A 22,911-nucleotide genomic window follows, 5' to 3' on the forward strand; every position below is an offset into this window, starting at 1 on the left:
TGGTCATAAGCCTACGGACTTGATCGCCATAAACGTTGATACGACTTGCGTCTTGACGCCACTTAATATTCTAATATTATGTGTAATATTAAATTAATATTATTTTTCAAATTATGATTTAATTCCGTGTGGAATTGCTCATACGTACGGATTTGTCCGACGAACACCCGGGCAGATCTGTCCGAGCTTCGCCACACACGCAAACTGTCTGAACTCGGACATAAGTCTTATCGGACATCAGATTTACATGTTTTTATGTAATTCTATCTATCCCTACAGTTCTAGAAGAATAACTAATGGCAATTGGCGTCAAAATAATAATCAATTACACGGTTTATAATTATTTTTAGCACACGAATTTAGTTTAAAATATATGATGTCTCACTCTCTTTGATAAAATAAATATTGAGTGTCCGATGGGTTATAAAGTAATAAAACCTTATCAGTAAAATCTTATTTGGATCTTTTAAACTATATACCTACCGATGGCGGCAACTTTGGCGTAAATTTAATAAATTTAAAGAAATGGCCAAGGACATAAAATCACTTAGGGGACAAATTTTAACAAAAATACTGTAAACCGTCGTTTTCGTTCACTGACTCGGATGCTTGGATCTGCGTGTCCGTGTCCGATCCGTTCGTTTGTGGCACGGAGACGACGGACAGACACGTTTGTGTCTGTCCGCCACACCACACACGATCAGATTTGTCCGCCGGACATCCATTTCGAACAGACCCCGCGAACAAACCCGTGCATTTGTATGCATTTTTATACGCACTACGCATTTTTTTTATAAATAAAAATTCGAGTGCCGCTGCCGGAGACCGAACGGTTGTCGATCTTTCACTGCTTTGAAGTAATATAGATTGTTATATATTTACATATATATCTAAAGAAATAATAAATAAAAAAACATTTTAAAAATATCCTTTTTTTTAAAATTTCAATTAATGTAAATGATTTCTATAGAAAATAATATTAATAAATTAAATAGTATGAAATAAATTATAAAAAAAATTAAAACATTAAATATGTCCACGGGTAAATTGGACGAATATGAAGATTATGAAGATATTACTATCCTGCAGGTCTATAAATTCAACTTGAAATTATAGACCTGCAGGATAGCAATAATTTTAATGATTTACGTTTACAAAATATGCTCATTTTATAAATTATCACACTCGTTATTTTTGGATCGACGTACATTTGCAAACATTTTCAATATTAAATTATAACAACGACTCGTTAAAAACGAATATTAGTGATGTACATTTAAAAGCAGCGTTAAGAATTTTAACAACAAAATTTACTCCATTCATCCAAAAACATTATGAGTGATGCTAAAAACTTTCGCTATAGCCATTATATGTGAATTTTTTTATTTCATTTGTTACATACACATTTCAAATTTTCAATACAATTATTAAACGATTATTTTTTCTTTTGTTTAAAATTTTATTTACTTAGTTACGTTTCTTACAATATTATAATTGTACGTACGAAAAAATATACTTCTTAAGAATAAGGTAATTCTATTTTTTTTGGGGTTAAGCCCTTTAAACGTCAGTGTGTCACCTGTTATTTCTTCTCACGCGTCGGTATCTCTTTCTTAAAATACATATAAAATACTCGGTTTATTGATAAATTATGCTAGTACAATGATCTTAAATTAAGAAATAATAATTTGTAAATAATTAATTAATATGTTTTAAAAATCATCAACAAGTGATTCACAGGAGAGTCATTAACGTTTAATTAATTAATGAAAGATTTAATGTAAATATCACTCTTAAAATGGTATTTAAATTTTAATAATAATAGTTTGTTTTATTTTAACGATTAAGATATACAAGTATAAATTAATATTATTAAAAATTAAATTCTAGTAATTTTCTGGTTTCATGAAAAATTAAACTTATTGTAAATTCAATGTTATTTATATATGTAAATATCATTTTTATTCAACTTAGAATTGTACGTCTTGACAAAACTAATAATATGTATTTTGTAAAAATATTTATCATGTTGTTTTATGCTATAATTTTTTTTAAGGTTTTCTAAACCTAAGGGGTGTGACTTCGCAGCCAGAAAGACGCAGTTGGAAACTGGGAATAGTTTATTCGTTAAAATTACATATATTGCGAGTTACTATGCTGGGCGAGATCGATACTCTCTGAGCAATGGTGGAGAAGCTGGCGGAAGGATGATGTCCGTGAAAAATCCTCAGAGGTCTTGTAGGTGGCAGTGACACTGTATGGAGGTCAGTCCATTTATGTTGCGATGATCGTGATCCGGAGTCTCAGGCCGTATCTGGACTCAAGCCGAATCTGTGCGTCTCTCTGTCGTGTCTTGTTATTGTCCGCGGGCGGGCTGTGTCCGTGAGTGTTCAGCGATCAACCAGCCAATCGTTGCACTCACTTCTTAGAACAACGAAATATGTATACGCATTTAGAAAGTGACATTTGCTTGATGAACATCTCCGATGTCAAATTGTGCTTTTTGTCTTCTGATGATATATTGTTTCCCGTGACCATTTCGTAACAAAAATATATTCATTCAATGCACCGGAGAATCCTTGCGTGTTATTTATGTAAAACCCTTTTTGAGTCGTATCGAGGTCCTTCGTATGGTCCCGTCCTTTACACTATTATCTATTATAGTTTATACTTATTGACGAATATTTTTGGTTACTGTCATAAATCCACCATAATTTTGTATACATTTTTGTTCATCTTGTTGTTTTATGTTATATGAGATTTGTACACTTATAAATAAATATTTGATATTAATGTTTCAAATTTTTTTTTTTTTTAATTCTTTTTACACCCTTTTTGATTTAAAAAAATATATTGCTTTTAAATTATTAAAATATCCATTTTAACTTAAAAAACGCTTTAAAAATAGGCAATATTTTAATGTGGTCCGCGGCAAAATTTTCATCTCTAATGTGGCCCGACAGCTGAAAGACTTGCCCACCTCTGTTCTAGACCAAGGGTGAGCAATTGTTTAAGAGGGCGGGCCGAATTGATTATTTATTGGAACGTCGCGGCCAAAAGCCATAGTAAGAAAATAATCGAGGGGTGGTTAGCTGAATCAGTAACGTATTATATTTTTACAACGGGGGACAATTTAACAAAAAAAAAATCATAAGTAAAAATAATTAAAAAAGTTTATATTTTTAATGTACATACATAGATATTTTGATATTTTTATAAGTGTACATATATAAAGATATTGTATATTATATAAACAAATATGCTCTAACATAGTTCCTAAAAACTAAAAAGCATTTAAGTATTACGATATCAAACCTTGAACGCAGAAAAATAATGTCAAGGCCGGTTATTCACAACTGTTCCTGGTTTATGAATGCGAATGTTTGAGATTTTTTATGCTCATATTGCGCTTACTGCTAGGTGTATATGCAGGTATATAAAAAATAATGAAAAAATTTGTAAAGGTACATTTCTGTGGAATATATTATGTAAGCCAAACGTATTTTTAAATTTTAAATTGCTATTTTTATTTAGTCATACTTATTTTATATAATATATAATAAAACCTACTTTGCGTCAGTTAATTATTTTCGTAAAAATTACTTTCAATGGAAAAGCTCGTTAAATATGTATTTAACGGCAAACATTCAGAAATTTAATATTACGAATATTTTATTATTACGTTTTTTATTGTAAAATGTTATATTAGGATTGAGATTATATTACAAATTTATTTTAATATAAATAAAAATGGAAGCGGCTGTCTAAAACTGACGTTAAAATTACAATTTACATTGAAAAAATGACTCAATTTGTAATTTGATACGACAGCCTACATACTAGCAACATGATATTTGATATAATTCATGACTTTAGATTGCGCATGATAAAATCACTTCCACATTTTTTGTTGCGTTGGGTTAACTTGTTTCTGTGTAGTTTTTTCCATAATATATGTATATAATACATAAACTGGACGGTTACCTTAATATAAAAAGTATGTCGTAAATGGATCAAATCTTATTAAGTATTTATTTTCAATTAATGTACTGTACAATATTATGCTACTAGTTTTTTTTATATATTTAATTTTATATTTGGTTAAGATTTTTCTGATGCATTGCATATTCGAAATTATATTGAACGATTTGTTCACAAAAAGTTTTTTTTGTAAAGCACAATTGTGACACGTGACTAAGATATAACTTAAATGTATTTTTTTATATTTTAAGGTTTCTAAAGTATCATTATTTATGTGCAAAAGTATGCATATTTTTTTTGTATATATTAATATATTTTTCATAATTATGGCTGAATATTTTAAATTATGTAATTGAATGTAGTCGTCAATAAAAAAGAGAACTACTTAAGAACTTGTTATGCCTTTTTTGACAACTCTTATATATGGTTTTTTTTTATTTTTACATTGGCTATATGCTTGACGTTGTTATCAAATTAAGAATCAAAAAATAAAGGCAAGTAAAAGAACATATTTTCGTGATTTATATTAACTTGAAAATACCGTTTTACATTCAATTACTATTTGATTATGACCAAAAAACTACGACCGGCGTGGCCTCAGCCGCCGATCTCATTAACAGCAATTAAAATATTTCAATGAATACTACTGCAGCGGCCCAATCTGTGTCTAGTTGCTACCGTTACCATTTGTTCGTTATTTTTTGTAGAAGTGTTTTTAACTGCATTCCTTAAAACACACTTTAAGTAAGTGCTTTCGTACATTTGAAAATCAGCTAATGTTGATTATATAAATGAAAGATCGATTTCCAATTCTAACATCAAAACTTTTTCCTGTTTCTTAAACTATGTTGTAATCAATCTTTTTCGGACTCCTGATTTTTTTTATATTCAACTGAACCAGTTGCGCCAAATTTATGATTAATAGTTACTCTGCGTATTTTGATTTTTTTGCAATTTGTCATTAACGTAGACTTTCTTTATGAAATGTTATGATTTGATATCTCACAAATAATAATATTCTTACCATTTTTTTTAAAATACTCAAAAAACGGCACCCCGACAAAGCCGCGCAGGACAATCCCGCGCCGACTAAGCCGCTCCGTCATAGCCGCGCCGACATAGCCGCGCAAAGTCAAAAGAGAATATATTTTATAACATGGTTTTTATTTATTAATAACTACAAATATATATAAGAAAAGGGAGGCGTCTCGCTACCGCTCGCGCCGACTTTCACTGTAGAACCAAACAACCTAACATTTTTTTAATGATATTGTATTGATTTATTTTCATTTCGATATATTTTGTAACTGTCCAGCATCATCCAATCTATGACTAACTGTTCAAAAAGCGAATCACTAGTGATAAAGCTGTCCACAAAACAAAATATTTATAATTAAAAAAATCATTTTCTTTAATTTTATAATTTTGATTTGCGCGGCAATGTCGGCGCGGCTTTATCGTCGCGGCAATGTCGGAGTTGTACTGCGCGGGATTGTCTTGCGCGGCTATGTCGGGGCGGCTTAGTCGGCGCGGGATTGTCCGGCGCGGCTTTGTCGGGTCCCCCTCAAAAAACAGATGGAAAAGTAAAAATAAATACATATAAAAATGTCACTTTTATTTTATACAATATAATTCTAGGTATAATTAATTGATAGTTAACTATCCACACCTTATTTAAGTGACACGAACGCAAAAAAATATTTTCAGGAAGAATATTTATTTTTTAATAACAAGTATCATACATTATATTTTAGAATTTCGAATGAAAGTGTTTTATATATTAAAAAAAAAACATATTTTGTACTTTATTAGTGGTAAAATATACGTTTAAGTTATTACTCAATGAAAAATAAAAAAAATATAATTTTACGTTATTATAAATAACTCTTCTTAAAGCATAGATATGTCAGGTGGCGCCTTATTTATGAACATATTTTAAATGTTTTGTTTTTATTTTATTGATTCAAAATATAATTTCATTCTTAAGATATAACCTTTTACCGCTCGGTCAATTTTTTAATTCCATTAGCTCAAAATATTAAAGACTTTGATACAAAATTCCGATTGCACCTTTTTCACATCGTCTGCATTTTGTTTATATTTCTGAATAAACGATAGTCGGAAAGAGCAAGGTCTAGAAAATAAGGTGGATGAAATAAAATCTTATGGCCAAGTTCCTTGATGTTATCAAGAGTCAATTTTTTACAGAGAGTCCATGTTTCACTTTTTTCTTTCGCTCATTATCTGTGGAACCCATACACATTGTCTCCAAGCCTTCCCAATATTTTTTATGTGTCTATGCATTGTTGAATCGGATTGGTTTAGTTTCTTGGCCTACTGATAAATAATTTGAGTAGAATATGCTTCCATTTCTGCAGCAAGGACATTCTCGCTTATCTTTGCTGATCCAGGGCTATATAATAATTGCTATTGTAATTTCCCGTTCGATTTTTTTAAATTGCGTATACCTAATGAATCTATAACTACTTCACAAATGTTTTTCATGACAGTTGTATGAATGGTTCACTTGGTACAAATTATGTCATCGTAAATTTTGGGACCCAATCTTTTTTTTAATATCGGAATTTGGAGTCATCTGGACTCAAATGGATTAGTCAAAGAATTAAAATAAAGTAGGGATATTGCAAATTATTTTATGTTGTATCACTTAGATTCAATAAAAAAACTTGGATAGAGCTACCGATAGTTTTTAATTGTAATACTGTTCATTGGAAAGACTATGACAATTTGAACCTAAAGTAGAGTTGACAATTTTTTTAATCGACGCCTTCACATATACACGACACGATACAATTTAACAGATCAAATTGTATAATATCACAACGCACAATCACAATAATTGAAAAGTTTTGTATCGTCGTGACTTTATTCTATCGTAGAGTGATTTTCAACATTTTTCATTTGAAAAAAAACCTTCACGATCACATCATTTCATACGATATCTAATGGCATGAGACCAGATTTGTATGTTATTATCCAAAATGTGGCCACCACGTGCCCGGAGGCGACGAGGTCAACTTCTTCACGCACACTCCTTCGTCATCATCTCGATCGACTAATTATCATCATCTTCTTCTTCTTCCCATTGTTCTCGTATTATCTATTATTTATATCTGAACCGGGCGTGAGCCGTCAAAGAGTCACGCGGGGTCACGGGCACACCACGTAACATTTTTATGGTTTTTATGTGCGATCTCTTATCGAACAAAAATCTCATTCATAAAGCTTTTGCGTTAATAGTTATGCCTTTCACTGTAAATTTTTTGGATGTGGCAAAGTCATTTAAGAAATTTATGTATTAAACATTTACGTTACGCCTCTGGACATTTTGAGATTCTTAACTTGGATGATGTATGCGTATGATAGCTACGAAAATAAATTAATTTCGCAACTATTAAATACCATATTTAAATCAAAGGATTTATGTTATTTTTTATATGTATATAAAAAATAGATATTGCAATCCTGACAAAAATTTCAATTATAGACAAACAATGACTAATTTGAAATGATTTGCTTGCAGAAAAATATTACGTTTTCCATTGAATCAGGTCTGCTTAAAGTAAACGTAAAAAACGCCAAACAAACATGACAAGGACAAGCGTCAAGCGAATTAAGAATTGAAATTGGTCACCGTACAATTTTTCCTCTGCTCTTGACGTCCGTTTGGCGATTTTGCCGGTCGTAAACCGTCGGTTTGCGAGCGAATTAATTATTTAGTTCGATCGAAGCATTTTAATTAACCGACAACACTCCGTCCCAAATAAACCTCCCCTGAGCGCCGTGAGCTTTGTTTATAGTAGGTAGCTGAACCTATTTTCATTAGGAACTTATCTCAAATTCAGAAAAAAAAATAAAAACAAAATAATGGTCGCGTTCACCGAGGCACTTTTCGAAATTAACTTTCACAACTTTCCATCCTTTGGTGTAAACGTTAACTACATTTTTAAATTGGCTTTTTTCTAACATATGTAAAATGTGTGTAATAATTTTTATGTGACGCGAAGCTGTATGTAATATTTTACTGTGATTACACTTCTTTCTATGTATTTTTTATCAACGAATGTTTTATATTTATTTTAATCGCATCTAAAATATATATAAAAAATAGTAGTATATTTTATATGTACTTCTGAATCATAGCATTTATAATATCGAGACGGTCCTACATTATGCTTGAGGATTAATCAAATTATCATATATTATACAAATCCCTCAACTAATATATAATATCAATATGAAGAATTTAATAACATTTTTTAGGGTGCGTAGCCCTAGGGGTGGTTGACTTCGCGGTAAATGAGACTCTTCCGTAAATCCTATTAGATTGTTTATTAAGTTATAATTACAATTTTGAATGTGGACGATTACGTCGTGACGTTTCTCGCAATGAAGGTGTGCAGGTGATTATGTCTCAGGGCTCTGTGGCTGCATGCGGCGAGTGTCAGCGTGTAGCGTGGCTGGTTCCTCCGGATGGCTGCTGGTAGATCTTGGCTCTCTGGTCGTCTGCGTCGCTAACTCTGCCGTTTGGTGACGTCTCTTGTCTCGTGCCTCAGCCGTGTCGTATCTCGGACCGTCTCCCTTCAGCCGTCTGCCCTCTCCTCGTCAGAGTCCGGGCTTATATCCTTTAGATGATGAACGCTAGCTGGCCAATCGCGATTGTGCATCGATCTCCTAGCCCAGGGGTCGGCAAAGTGCGGCTCCGGAACCGCATGCGGCTCTTTGGCTCCTTGAGTGCGGCTCTGGCACAAATATCCACGGGCCCGGGCGCTAATTCTGATCGAGTGTCCTTATGTCCTGATCTTCTGCTTCATAACGAGGTTCGATGGTTATCAAGAGGAAACGTTTTAAAACGTTTCGCGTCCCTATTGCCAGAAATTGAAGCATTTCTCCTTGAGAAGGGTGTTCACTATCCTGAACTTACAGACAATCAGGATCTAAAACTTTCATTTCATGGTAGACTACAAGGGAAAGGAAACACAATTTTTTCGATGTTAGAAGAAGACATTTCATTCGAAAACAAATTATCCCTTTTTGCTCAAGATTTTGAAAGGGAAACATTGTTTCACTTTCTGAGCCTGCTGAAGCATCGCCAAGAAAATAATTCCTCTATTGACAAACACCATTTCAAAACAACTATTTTAAATATGAGGGAAGCATTTCTCAGCAGATTTCAGGAGTTTAAAAACAGCAAAGCGACCTTAGCATTCGTCAAAAATCCTCTTAATGCTACAATAACTGAATTGAAATTTTCTCCTTTTAGCATTGACATTGGTAACATTGAAATATAATTGCAGGATTTAAAAAACAAGGAAATATGGAGCTCTAAATTTCAACGTCTTTGTATTGATTTGGAAATATTAGAGAAGAACGAATGTGATCTTAGTTCACAACACAAGTGGTCTGCTTTGAAAGACCTGGAGAATGAAGACATGATCATTTTCAACGTCTGGAATAGTATTCCTGACTCTTACGATCAGCTGAAAAAACTTGCGTTTGCTGTTCTTTTCCTTTTTGGTTCTACATATTTATGCGAACAATCCTTTTCAAGCATGAACTTCATCAAGAGTAAACTGAGAAGTCTTCTTATTGACGAGAACCTGGAATCATGCCTAAAATTAAAAACAACAGCATATAAACCTGACTTACTGAAACTTTCCAAGGAGATCCAAGGACATTGTTAGCATTAAGTGTTTGTTAGTCATTGTCATGATTTAAATTTATGGATACCTTACTTTAATTATTGTTTATCAACTAAAATTATAATAAAGGTTTACTAAATTAAAAAACAGATTTGGCTCTCATAACTTTTTTAAATCATTGTAATGTACATATTTGGCTCTTCGACCAATAAGTTTGCCGACCACTGTCCTAGCCAATCGCTGCAGTAGCTTCTTAGAATTCGAGAAATCGGATGTTGTGTTCCCGAAAGCAAGTTTTTTGCTTGGCTCCAGACTTTCATATTCTTCGGAAAGGTTTTTATTGTGGTGATTGATTGCGTCCGTACCGTTTTGTCACAAAAGGGATTCTCTTAACGACCCGTGTCGTGTGTGGTCAAAAGAAATTTCTCTTGTGCCATGATGTATGTCTCATTGTTAATGAATGAACGTTTTTGGTCACGGTCATTAACAATGAGACAAGCGCTCTTTTAAATGTGCCTATATGTGTGGTCGCCACAATTTTATAAAGAGCAGTCTAGGATGCTCTGAAATAAAATACAGTGATGGATTCATAACAATTAATCCATTATACTAGATCCGAGAAACAACCTGGCATACCTTTATCTAATAACTCCTAATTACTGACGATATATTTATGGTAAATAAGTAATTATGGTTGACTACCCCTAAGGGTAATCGTAGATAAATGTCGAATTTTTGCTATAAAATGAATTGTTTTCGATGGAGCCCGTATCACTTAAACAATTTATCGACGATTCGCGTTCTGACGAGTCTTTGAGTATGACTTCATTAATTGGAATATCAGTGAAACAAGTTACTTATAGTTATAGGAGAGCATTTAGAAATACTTTCTCAGATGTATCTATAATAAAGAGTTACAGATTGTATCCGTATTTTTATCATAATGCCTTTTTGCTAAGAGCGTTAGGATACATTCATTGCATTATTCTATGAGGGGTGGTGTTGACAATCCGGCGCTGGTGGCGATTATCAGCCGAGTGTTTTAAATAGTTGCGCTCTTGACTACTATCAGCGCTCGAGTTGCGCTCATATACATTCAACGTCTCATCGAGCTTACTTGGCACGAAAACGTTGGAGAAATTATCTAGCAAGGACAAAAATTAGGGTGGCGATCGCAGCTTTAATATAAATTAGTTAATATAAATATAGAACGATTCACACAAATATTTATTGAGCCTCTCTTTCGTCAAACACGTACCGTTGGCATTCATCACTCGTTCTACGCATATAGGCAACACACAAACATATTCATTATTATATTATATTATATTGAATCAATTTGTTAACTCGGTGATCCTATTATGCTTTATGTTCAGAGCGGCCGTATGAATGGTTTCCGATGAGCTCCGAGGTGACTCACGCCCAAGTTCTTTACACATAATCCGCATTGAGATCCGTTCCCGGAACGTATTGTGTGCGGCTTCTTGTTCGTACAAATCTTACGGCGGCCTTACGAACAACATACATACTACATTCGAAACAAGGACAAAAAGCGAAATGGCGACAAAAAAACGCATAAATCACGCTTCTCTGAAACGCGTTAAACGCGAGATATAACGACCCCTTTGTCGGTGTGTGTGTCCTGTCGAAAACAAAAATGAAAAAAAAAGTAAATAGACAGACAGATAAACTCTACGGGGTTATGCCGAACGAAAAGCTTTGTTAGCGAGAGCTTTTTGTGATGCTATAAAACTATAGAATAAAATTCCTATAAAATCGTAACCGGAATAAATCTATAGATAATGCAATTTTTATTTTTTCAATTAAAATATAATAAGGCATATTCGGAAAGGAATAAATTAGGTTTGGGTAAAAATGTGTTGATTTTCACTTTTCCGCGTGACGTAGTAGCTTACCATGTTTTATTAATAGCATTTTTTTTTGTTGCTAAACCAAATTTTTGCAGGAGTATTTTATTGAAAGTTAGTATTTTATGTTATATTACGTGAGATTAGCGGACGAGGCACCGCCGGTCGTTAAAGTCCCGTCGCGGTCCGCCAAAGAATGTGCTGCCCTTTGCCGCCGTCATATCAGTATTACCTGAGTGCCGCCTAGTTTTGGCCATAATAAATAAATAAATAGTTATTTTTCATATTTAATTTTCAAAGGTATTTTACTGATATATTTAATTTGTTTTATAGCGTTTAAAAACAATACGTTTTTCCCAAAAACATTGACGTAGAAAAAAAATTTACAATTAACACAAATTTATTTAGAACCCTCGATTATCTTTTATACTTACGTTTTATAAGCTATTTACATCTGATATTGCATAAAATCTTAGCTGGAGCTCTTTAGAAAAAGTTGTATTGCTTAATGGCCTTACCATTTATTTTTATTGTAAATACAATAGTAATGATATTGTTATAAACTGGCGGATATACATTTATCTCATCGATTATCATGTTGTTATTTTACATATCGATGTAGAGTCTGAAATATTCGGCGGTTCTACTCAGCTTCTTGATATCACAAAGTTGATACGAACTTCAATTTTAGACCGTCGAAAATCGTAGAAGCTGCCGCTTCTCCCTTCGCATCCTAGATCAACGTCCGGAATCCAGAGTTGAACTCGCTTCGGAAATGCCTAAAGCCTACGGAATTTCGCATATAAAAATAAGTAATACATCAAACTGTATTTTTTATTTTTCAATGTTTATTGAGACAATAAATACATTGAAAAATATACTTTTTTCTTCAGTATCACATTACAAGATAAACATAAATCAGCATTGAACCGTATTAAAGGCTAAGCATTGTATTGTAGCAGAACGTGACGGAAGTAAATAAAATTACACAAATTTGCCGAGGAGCAAAGGAGATTTGGCAGTCGTCAAAACTTTGCTCAAGTGGTTGGTCTTGGGGAGGCCGATAGAAAATCCCTGGATTAAGCCAGGCCGAGACGTTGGGGATAAAGTCGGATTTCTTTTTTCACTTAGGACCCCTGATAATATGGGTCAAGTGGCACTTTAGACGTTAGCGAATGATGAGTCGCATTTCTTTTACAACATTTTAGCTACGTAAACATGCAAAAAATATCTATAAAAACTAGTACTCGTCGGACTCTTGGAAAGTTTAACGAGCATGAAAACTTGGACCTAATGACGTTTCGCTAAATTGGATCTCGTGCCTTAATATAATAAATATATATATATATTTTTATATTTATAATATTACTATATTCTAATGAATTCCATGTTTTAACAGCAATCGGCAGACGTGCTGTGAGAGTAGTTTTCCTTGAATTGACTTTTGTCGAATTTCAATGCGCCGAAAAGTATTATGACTTGTGGAATTCTCATTATGCAATGTTGTTTTTTTTTTTAAAGGAATGTTTAAAAGTGAGAAAAATCTCAAATTACACTGTTGTCAGTTCATTAAGTACGGACTTCATGACAGCTTTTATGGTTGTCGACAATGGATGATTTTGCCTTTACACACATTTAACGCGCATAAATCATCACTTACAATACAGATTACATCCAGATTGAAATGTATATTATAAAATACAGTAATTCTGTACTTTGCCATAAGGATAGGAAAAATTGATTATACACTATACTTATTGCATCATTGAAAGCTAAGTTTTTGCTTCTATTATGTAGTATAATTAGAAAATCGTCTAAAAAAACTCGCTCCATAAAATAATTGTTTATTTTATCGAATATAATATTATTATGTATTTAGTCGAATTTATTAATTTTACGCGTATTGTTCCTTTTCATTATATTTATTCCGCAAAAATATGTATATACATAAGTAACATTTGCACTTAAATTATTTAAATAAATTATTGTAAATTGTATTATATGAAAAAAACATAGCACAGCATTCACACAGCAGATTTACAATACCCACTATATTTTATCATTTAATTTAAAAAAATACATATATATAATAGTGTTAGAAAAAATCAGCTTTTAATTTCGCATTTTGATATTTTTTGTGGCAAACATATAATATCGCAAAACAAATTAAATATCACGTATCACAGGTAGCAAAACAAATATAATTGGGTATAACAAGTACAATAGTTAAAATATGTATATATATAGAATATATTAAATAATAGAATCTTTATAAAATATAAGTCGTACCGAAGATCGATTTGAACTCAAAAGCTGTTGCTTTTCTATTTCTAAAGATCGTCTCAGTCAATTCAGCGTAGCTCTGCTTGTTGCGAGTTCAGTTGAACTCTCCTTTATTGATTTTAAGACGGAAGTCAAGTTCTAGTGAAAGTGCTCGAGTAATATTCTGGCTTATAAACTGTTAGAAATGAAGTGAAGTGGAATTTCTTGTTCCGTCCTTGCTCCTCTAACCAATGCAGGGGTGAAATCAGACTCTTTACTTTTGTTTAATATATATCTAATCAGACTATTTGGCATGTATAGGATTGTAACGATAGATTTTAGAAATGTGCATTTTGCATCGTAGCTATTCGTAAATTGAGCAATTCAGTGATATTGTATCTGGTTTAGCGGATACACTAGGCACTAAACTATATTTTTTTGTTAATGTAAGGTCCAACGGTTTTAGTGCACATGTTCTGAAATACTGATTAATTAAATATTTATTAATAATGGACAAACATAAACTCGGATTCTAAAAAATATTATTAGTTGTATGCCTTCTTTAGCGAGTATTTAAAAAAAAAGTTGCTGCAACGATTATGGGCGATCCCGGCATTAACATTTTAAATAGAAATTTTAGTTAATATATTATTATACAGATTTTTTACTTTTTATTTATAAACTAAAATCACAATCAATTTTTAAATTACTTATTTGTGTTATTGTGGCCTGTGAGACGCTTCGTAGCCTGTGAGACGCTTAGTGAAATCTAGTTAGAGTTTTATTATATTATATTTCAATTGTGACAGACGATAAATGGCGAGATGTTTTTTTCGGAGCGATGGTGGAGAAGCTAGCGCAGGAATGATTTCCGTGGAAGGTCCTCAGAGGTCCTCTATTAAGTGGCGTGGCAGCGAGCGTAAAGTGGAAGATGATCCTTCTCTGCTACAGTGGTGCTCTTATGAAGGAGTTCCTCTCGGGAGTGAGTGAACGCTCATCCAGTTAATCGCTGCAGTCACTTCTTAGAACGGCGAAATAAGTATACACCTTTAGAGAGCAACATTCGCTTGATGGGTATTGTCCAAGGTCGTATTGAATTGCAATTTTGTGGATCCAGTGATTTATTATATCTGTAGAAATATTTTCTTAATGCCGGAGAATATTTACAGTAAGAACAAAACTCGCGTTATTTATGGAGTTTTTTCTGGTCGTAACAAAAGTTATTTAAAAAAAATTCAACTTGTTTTGCATATTATATATCTATATATTTAATCTTTTTATTAAAAAATATACCACAAATGCACTGTTGGTTTTAGGTATGATGATTGTGCACTAAAACTTCTTTGACGAAAAATAAAAAGTGCTTTCTTATTGAAAGCTGATGATTTGAAAAAATATATTTAATTAAAATGGATTTCAACGTTGAGTTTTCATATTTAATTTAATTATAATTCCTATTCCTACTACTGCTTCCATGTGACAAACCTTGTCGAAGGCCTTTTCAAAATTCGTATACACGACGTCTAATTGAATTCCCGCATCAAAAGATTTTGACACCGTTTTGGTGAAAGATGATTATAAGAAATGTCTTATATTATATTAAGATACTAATATGATATTTAAATGTTTATAAATAAAGTAATTCTTTCTTGTAATCTATTAAAAGATTTTAAAGAGTTACTTAGAAGGTATTGTTTTATAGCACAAATTTACAATTTTAACTTATTTTTGGTATATTATTTTGTAGCAACATAATTACAGAACCTACTATAAATTCTTACATATGACAATACAAATTTATAGTTTTACTACAACTTATTTAAACCAGTTTGCATAACACTAATGGTTTTTTAATAGTAAAAAAATTGTTAAAAATTATTGGATAAATTTAAACATTTAGATAATAATGTAGTCTATAAATAGCTTGTTATAAGCTCACTTCTGGATATGAATCTGGATGAATATTGTACATATAAACTATTTAAAATGTACTACGTTAGTTAAGGAAGCCATATCGAAACGTTGAAAAGAACGCTGGATGTTAGACGTCATGCCATTACTATGACATAAGTTTCCAATATTATTTGTATTGTATGCATGGTGAGCGATGCAACTCGAATGGGGTAAAAATAGCGAGAAATCGAAACGCTATCTAGTCGTGTGGACAGGTGAATAACGTCATTTGTACAGATCACGAATGTATTCGTGCTCGACTAATTTGAACAGGTAAAATCGTGAAGTCGCCCATTCTACCTTGGTTGTAGCTTTTATTCTTAAAGCCAGAGCTTATATATAATCTCATATGAATTCTGTATTATTTATATTTTATTTACCTGTATTTAATAAATTCTTCAGCGATAATACAAATTTGTATTATTCAAATAGACACGAACGTTCGAAGAGATAATTTTATATTTCTGCTTTAATGCAAGATATAGCGAGGCGAAATATTTAGGTTTTCACAAACAAACTTACAACTAGAAAATAGTAAAATTTTTTATATGCTTAAGAGTTTTTAATGACATAACATTTAAGAAAAAATAATCTTGTGTTTATAAAAAAATATATTTAAAGCAGTTCATAAGAGTTAAAGTATTTTATATGTACATAGGTTCTATTCTTATACACTAATTGGATAATGTTCCAGTTGAAGAAGCCACAAGTCTGTGCAAGAAATCATATTAGCTAATTATTTTCAATTCAACTGCAAAGCTCATTCAAATGTTTAACAGAGTAGCACTTAGAATCTATTGATTCCACAAAGTTTTTGACACATATTTTCCCTTGTTACATAAGAATTCATTTACCGTAATCCGGGTATGATTGGTTCAAGATGAACCAAAAATACACTAAACCTTTTTGATATTCATGGTTAAAGTGCGTTATTGAATGCCGTTCGCTCTGGAAGGCAATTAACAAGACTCTCACATCAATTTAAATCGCATCAAAGGTAGATTTTTTAGGAAGTAAAAAACTTTTAATAACAACATCCGAAGGCGGTAATTATGTAACGAAAAAGTGGCATTGTGCGATTGACCTGTGAATTCGTGAATAAGCTCGCGATATGTATTATACATGTACAATAATATAATACAAATACAGCATACAATAGCCATTGTTTCACTGCGTACACGTCTATTGTGCACAGTGGGGAAAATTCGGTATGTGTATAGTTTTGTGGAAAAGCTACACAGAAACGCAAGCTTAGTGCGTGAATCTGTCGGTTTTATTAAGCATTAAAAATTAGCGCAACATATTTAAAAGGAATGTTTTACAGATAGGTATTTATTAAAATTTAATTATGTTACCTTTCGACTTAATTAATATATTTTCCAAGTATGTGGGCGTATTAACTAATATGTTTTGTAACTAGTAATAATCCAGCTTTTACTAATCCTTTATATGTGTACCTATACATTGAATTGTTTTCACGTTAATTTAATAATTAATGAATTAATAATTAATACAAGGTTAAATTTAATCAAATTTGATAATTCCCTTCTGGAATAGTGTTATAATTAATATTTTATGTAAATGTCGCTAAATTTGATATTATTATAATTTAATAAATAATGTAATGTATCAGACAAAATTTATTTTTTCATAATAAATTTCTCAAAATGCAGACGTTTGTTGATATTTTTAATATATTCAGGTTAATTAAATAATTAATCGAAACGGTTAATTTACGAAGTTCGGTTATTAAATCTTAATTGTTTAACTATTGATTTTGTCAGAGTTAATCAAATAAAATTATTTCATTTTCAGATATGCTCATGTAATATTTTATTTGTCTGAAATATGGTTTTGCTGCGATTTATATATATATATTGTGATTCCGTTCCATTTTAACATGGGAATCTTGTTTTTATTTATTTTTCATCAATAGCTACTTCGTTTTGTGTTAAATCTCTATTCCTTAAAATTAATGAGAGCATTATTTTTTACGTCATGTTTATTTTTAAAAATGGGCTAATGAATCTCAGAGACAATACAGTTTCAAGTATTGGATTAGGAAAGAAAGTTTTCAATATTGTTATTAAAATAAAACCAAAGAAAAATTTCATTTGAAGTAGAAAAAAGATTTTCTTGCAAAAACTGTTTGAACTCAATACCAAAATGCATATGCCTTATAGGTAACAATGTAATTTGTGTCAGTTTTTAAAAAAACGCTGCTAAAAATATTTAAGAAATATGATATCAGATCAAATTTTTATCATGGTGCTGAAAATTTGTAACAAACTCAAAACTGTAATAATTTTTTTATATGCATACTTGTCATATACTGTTCGTACTGAAATATATCGAATTTGCTTTTCAATATTTTTTCATTATAATATAGTGTTACTTAACCTCTATATATTTTTAAACAAAATAATTATACCTTCACTTGTTGTTAATAAAAAAATGGGTTTATTAATGTAAATATGAATTTCACATTAGATTATTTTTGAAAATAATGAACCCTTTCCAAAACCTTTACAACAATATTATCCTATTAAAAAATATTATTTAGACTTCTTAATATACTTATTATTGTATTATATGTATATAAAATAAAATTATAATTGTAGTTTCGACTATATACAAAAGAGTTGTTTTTATTTACATTTTAAAAATATATTTTAAGACGTTATTTCTCGTTTCTCTTCTTTATTTTTGTACTTTAAAATATATTTTTTTATTTTTAAATACATAAATGAGTTTGCAACATCAACAACATTTAAGAATTTGTGACTATTATAATGATGCTTGTACACGATGCGCAATTTAAGTATTTAAATCGTATGGATCTTTTTTATTTATGCACGTGCGTAAAAACAAGGGTATTTGCGTTTAATGTTGTAATATAATCGACTTGCGATATGAAGCTAAAATTTCGTATCGGAAGCAAATAACTCTACCTGGTATTTGTGCAAATGCAAAATAATATAGATATGCATCCTTTTAATATAGCCTTCTGATTCGCGAACACTCATTAGTTTAATACTACATAATTTTTTTTTATTATGTTATGATAAAAATATAATTTTAATGGGTAGTAATTATTATTAATTTTTTATCACTATTAATTGACGCAATTTAATTGTACAAAATGCGTAAAAAAAGCTAGACTTGCGATATGGTGCTTTAATTTCGTATGCGGCGCAATTAACTGTGCCTAGTATGTGTACAAATTAAAAATAAAAAAGGTATGCGTCTTTTCAAGATAGCTGACTGTATCGCAAAAGCTTATTAGATTAATATAAATTTAACTCTATTTAAATTAAAATTTACATTAATTATATATTCAATAAGTAATGAAATGTTAATTTTAAATTAAAAATATATTAGTATCTAAAAAAAATTGTATCAATATTCTAATTTAATTATAAAAGATTCGCTAATATGAAGTGTATTTATGTACCTACATAAGAAAGAACAATAGAATTTGCGCTAAATGCCAGAAATATAACACATTTTAGTATTGCATATTAGTTATTAATAAAATGTATGGATTTTTATTTATTTGTGCACATAAAACTTTAAACTTAATGCTAGAATATATTCAACTTGCGGTATAATGCTACAATTTCGTATCCGGCGCAATTATCTTTGGGTATGTGGATAATGATAGCTGACTGTTCCGTAAAAACAGATAATACTAGTAATGTTTAATATACAGAATACATTATTTTTTTAAGGGGTAATACATATAGAAAAGTTTAGAATGGCTTTAATAAGCAGCATTAATTAATGCAATTTAATTGAACAAGATGCGCAGTTTAAGTCTTAAAAAGAATAGATCTTTTTTTACGCACGTGTATAAAATTAACAGCATTTAAGCTTAATGCCATACAATAATACACATGAGATATGACTCAAAAATTTTGCATACTACGCAATTATATCTGCTTAGTACGTGTGCAAATGCAAAGTAACGAAGTTTTGCATTTTTTTTGTTTAGTGAAACATATTATTTTAATGTTTTATAAATTTTAATTATATTATAATAACATTTAATTTTTAATCTGTAATAAATATTTTTTTTTTCAAAATTGTGGTTATTTTATTACAATTTAATTGTACAAGATGCGAAAAATAAAGTCAACAAACATAAAAACAAAGCCATTTGAGTTTAATGCTGGAATATAATCGACTTGCGATATGACTCTAAAATTTCATATCTGACACAAATATATGTGCAAATACATACTAACGAAAATATGTATATTTTCAATATAGCTGTTGGTTTCGCGAAATTATTTTAGATTAATATTTTATACGTTTAATTAGTTATTACAAAATTATTAAATTATGTTTTTAACAGGTGATTAATATATACATTTTATGTTAACTTGTACTTATTGATTTTAAAACACGAACCATACTAGTATTTAAAGACTTGTGAATATTATAATAATCTATAATCGATATAATTTAATTGTATAAGAAAAACGTCATTAGATGGCATCTTTGGTTTTAACAAAAATAACGTCTTATAAACTATTACATATATACTACTATTAATATATACTTAGTATTCTGTATTATATTATAATATTTAACCATTAGTTTCGTGCTATAAATGCGCTTATTTTTAAACTAATCAATTATTGCATTTTGGTATGTAATCATGTATTATTATTATATTATAAAAACTGGTCTTAAATCCTAAAGTGTCTGTCGATCAATGTAGCATGAGCAATTACTCCAAAAATGTACTTCCGTTCAAAATTTCGAAATCGACTTGATTACGTGAATAATTTTACATAGATAAAACATTGTCTAAAATATTACAACGAAATGGATTATTAGATTATAGTATGATGGAGCTTTGGACTACATAAATGAAATAATCAACTATTGATAAAAAATATTATTTTATTGGTATATGTAACCATCTGTGATACATACAGTAATATATCGTCGTCTACGAATGACAAATCACATATTGGCGACATAATGGAATTTATTAAAAATAGAGTCTGGAGTAACTGTAAGTAACTTCCCACGTGGGATCACAGCATCCCACGCGCTGCTCTCGGTTTCGCCTTTAACCCGCCACGACAATAGTTCTCGCGGACTGTTAAACTTCTTTTGTCATTTTGCCATAAATAAGAAGAACGCGTTACGACAGAGAGACGATCGTAAAATGAGATATCATAAGCGTTATATTACGGTGGAATTCTTAGCACGTGCGCTAAACTCGATTTTGTATTGCATCCATAAAATAAATAACTGCTTTATAATTAAGATTGTGACTACAAATATTAAAAATCATCACGTTTTATAAATCGTTTGTATATTATGTACAATAAAAATGCTTCTCTGCATCGAATTTGTTTTGGGTTTTATGCGCTTAAATTAATAAGATTTTTTTTATATACATACATAGGTTGTATTCAATTTAGTTGTACGTATAGTTTAGTTTCTAAAACTCTTTTATATGCCATTAATATGACAAAGAGGGATGTTTTTCAATATAATAAGCTTAATTATTTTTATTATAATAAAATATTTTATACTACTATAACCAAAAATTGTCAATTTACCCAATGTCAAAAAAATGATACGGGTGTTTAAGTGTCATTGCTTTAAATATTGCAGTATTCACCTTTTAAAATACTGCATAAATATACACACATTTATGATCAATAAAAAAACATATAAAATATATCAATTTAAAGCGTACATAAATCGAATTAACTCTCATTTATCACATCAATACGAGAAAGTCGTTTTACCGTAAAAATCGACATTTTCTACTATCCATTTTATTGTACATGATCGAGCAACTTTCACATTATTCACACATTGTGTCCGAATCACTATAATTGTATTTCATTTAAAAATTGTCCATCTTTAACTATTATAATTGGAACGCTCATTGTATTCAAAACGTGACAGTGCCTCGTATTTTTCCACCAACACTTTCTGCCAATTTCCAACCGATCGTTAACGTTAAAATTTATATTCGAAATGAAGGAGAATTTTGTAATGCATATATAAAAAATGGCAGCCATTATGTGTATAAGATGCAATAAAATTTCACTGTGAGATTGCGCCATTCATTGTGAAAATCGAGATCGATAATGACCGACTTCCTAGCATCACATTGTACGTTAGCAATTTTCGATTATATGGACCAATAAATGCGGCGAAATAATTAGGAAAGATTAGATATCTGTGACCTATAATTGTCCATGTAATAATTGTAGACTTTAATATTTTTTATTGTCAATTAAAAATAAAATAATATAGATATTTATTGCTGAACACACAAATTAATGATTGACTTTTTTTGTTACAGAATCAGTGAGGAGACTATCGATGCCAATCATTCGACATAAATATGAAGTTGGACATTACTATTGATACACTCAATCATGATACCGGTAAGTGAAATGATAAAATTCTCACTATTAAACTAAAACGAAAATGTTCCATGTGACATGACACGTGTCACACGTGACAATCATGACCGATATAATAGCGCATTGATATAGGTTAAATGAAAAATTGATTTAAAACAATAGCGGCCTGCATGAAAGCGATTCGGTATGCCAGAGTTTTGTTCAATTTTTAATCCAGTGGTGCTCAATCATGGCGTTGAATAAAAATTTTCTTTACAGACAAAAAAATATTGTAAATTAAAATTATTTGAAGGGTAAAAACTGTATGCTTAACTTTAATGCGATCTTGTAGTTTTATCTGTGTGCTTATGACTATTGTATTTACCATTAGATAATTTTTAGTTCGGTTTTGGAGTTTTCGAATGAATTTTTGAGAGAGCGTCCTTTCCAAACAAAGGGTAGTTTTTCGACAATAGGAAGGAATGTAATTTAAATTATTACTATATTTTTGTTTGTTCAAAATAAGCTCAAAAGTATAGCAAATTGTGCAGGTAGTTAACACATAATAATATAGTTTAATTTTAGGGAAAATGTATAAAATTATAGATTTTTTTAGTCTATTTTTCTAATATTTGCCAGTCTCTTTTTCTATAGACCGTCAGTAATTGGCAATCATGTTAGCATTATATTTTTCCTGAAAATTGTGGTTTTTAATGGGCATGTCTTGATAAAATCCCCGTCCTGATTTGATACTTAATTTCCCACAATTTTCCAAAAAGCAAAAAAGATTTAAATTTAGTA

The 22,911-nt window shown here is 30.6% G+C and overlaps 1 protein-coding gene across 6 annotated transcripts in view; it reads left to right on the forward strand.

Annotated features, from left to right (window-relative positions):
• ASPP (Ankyrin-repeat, SH3-domain, and Proline-rich-region containing Protein) overlaps nt 1-22,911 on the forward strand; it is a 368,351-nt gene that overhangs the window by 36,149 nt on the left and 309,291 nt on the right. For 4 of the 6 annotated variants that reach the window (XM_088194930.1, XM_088194933.1, XM_088194928.1 and 1 more), the window contains exon 2: nt 22,068-22,152. In XM_088194930.1, the coding sequence (XP_088051056.1) occupies nt 22,144-22,152 (9 nt within the window). In that variant the 5' untranslated portion in view covers nt 22,068-22,143. Of the gene's footprint in view, nt 1-2,056; nt 2,265-22,067; nt 22,153-22,911 lie in introns of all 6 variants that reach the window. The other 2 variants (XM_088194931.1, XM_088194934.1) reach the window with 1 other exon arrangement.

Source organism: Plectrocnemia conspersa, unplaced genomic scaffold (assembly GCF_051122295.1).
Source record: "Plectrocnemia conspersa isolate PC_06_02 unplaced genomic scaffold, ASM5112229v1 ptg000010l, whole genome shotgun sequence".
NCBI classification, from domain to species: Eukaryota; Metazoa; Arthropoda; class Insecta; order Trichoptera; family Polycentropodidae; genus Plectrocnemia; species Plectrocnemia conspersa.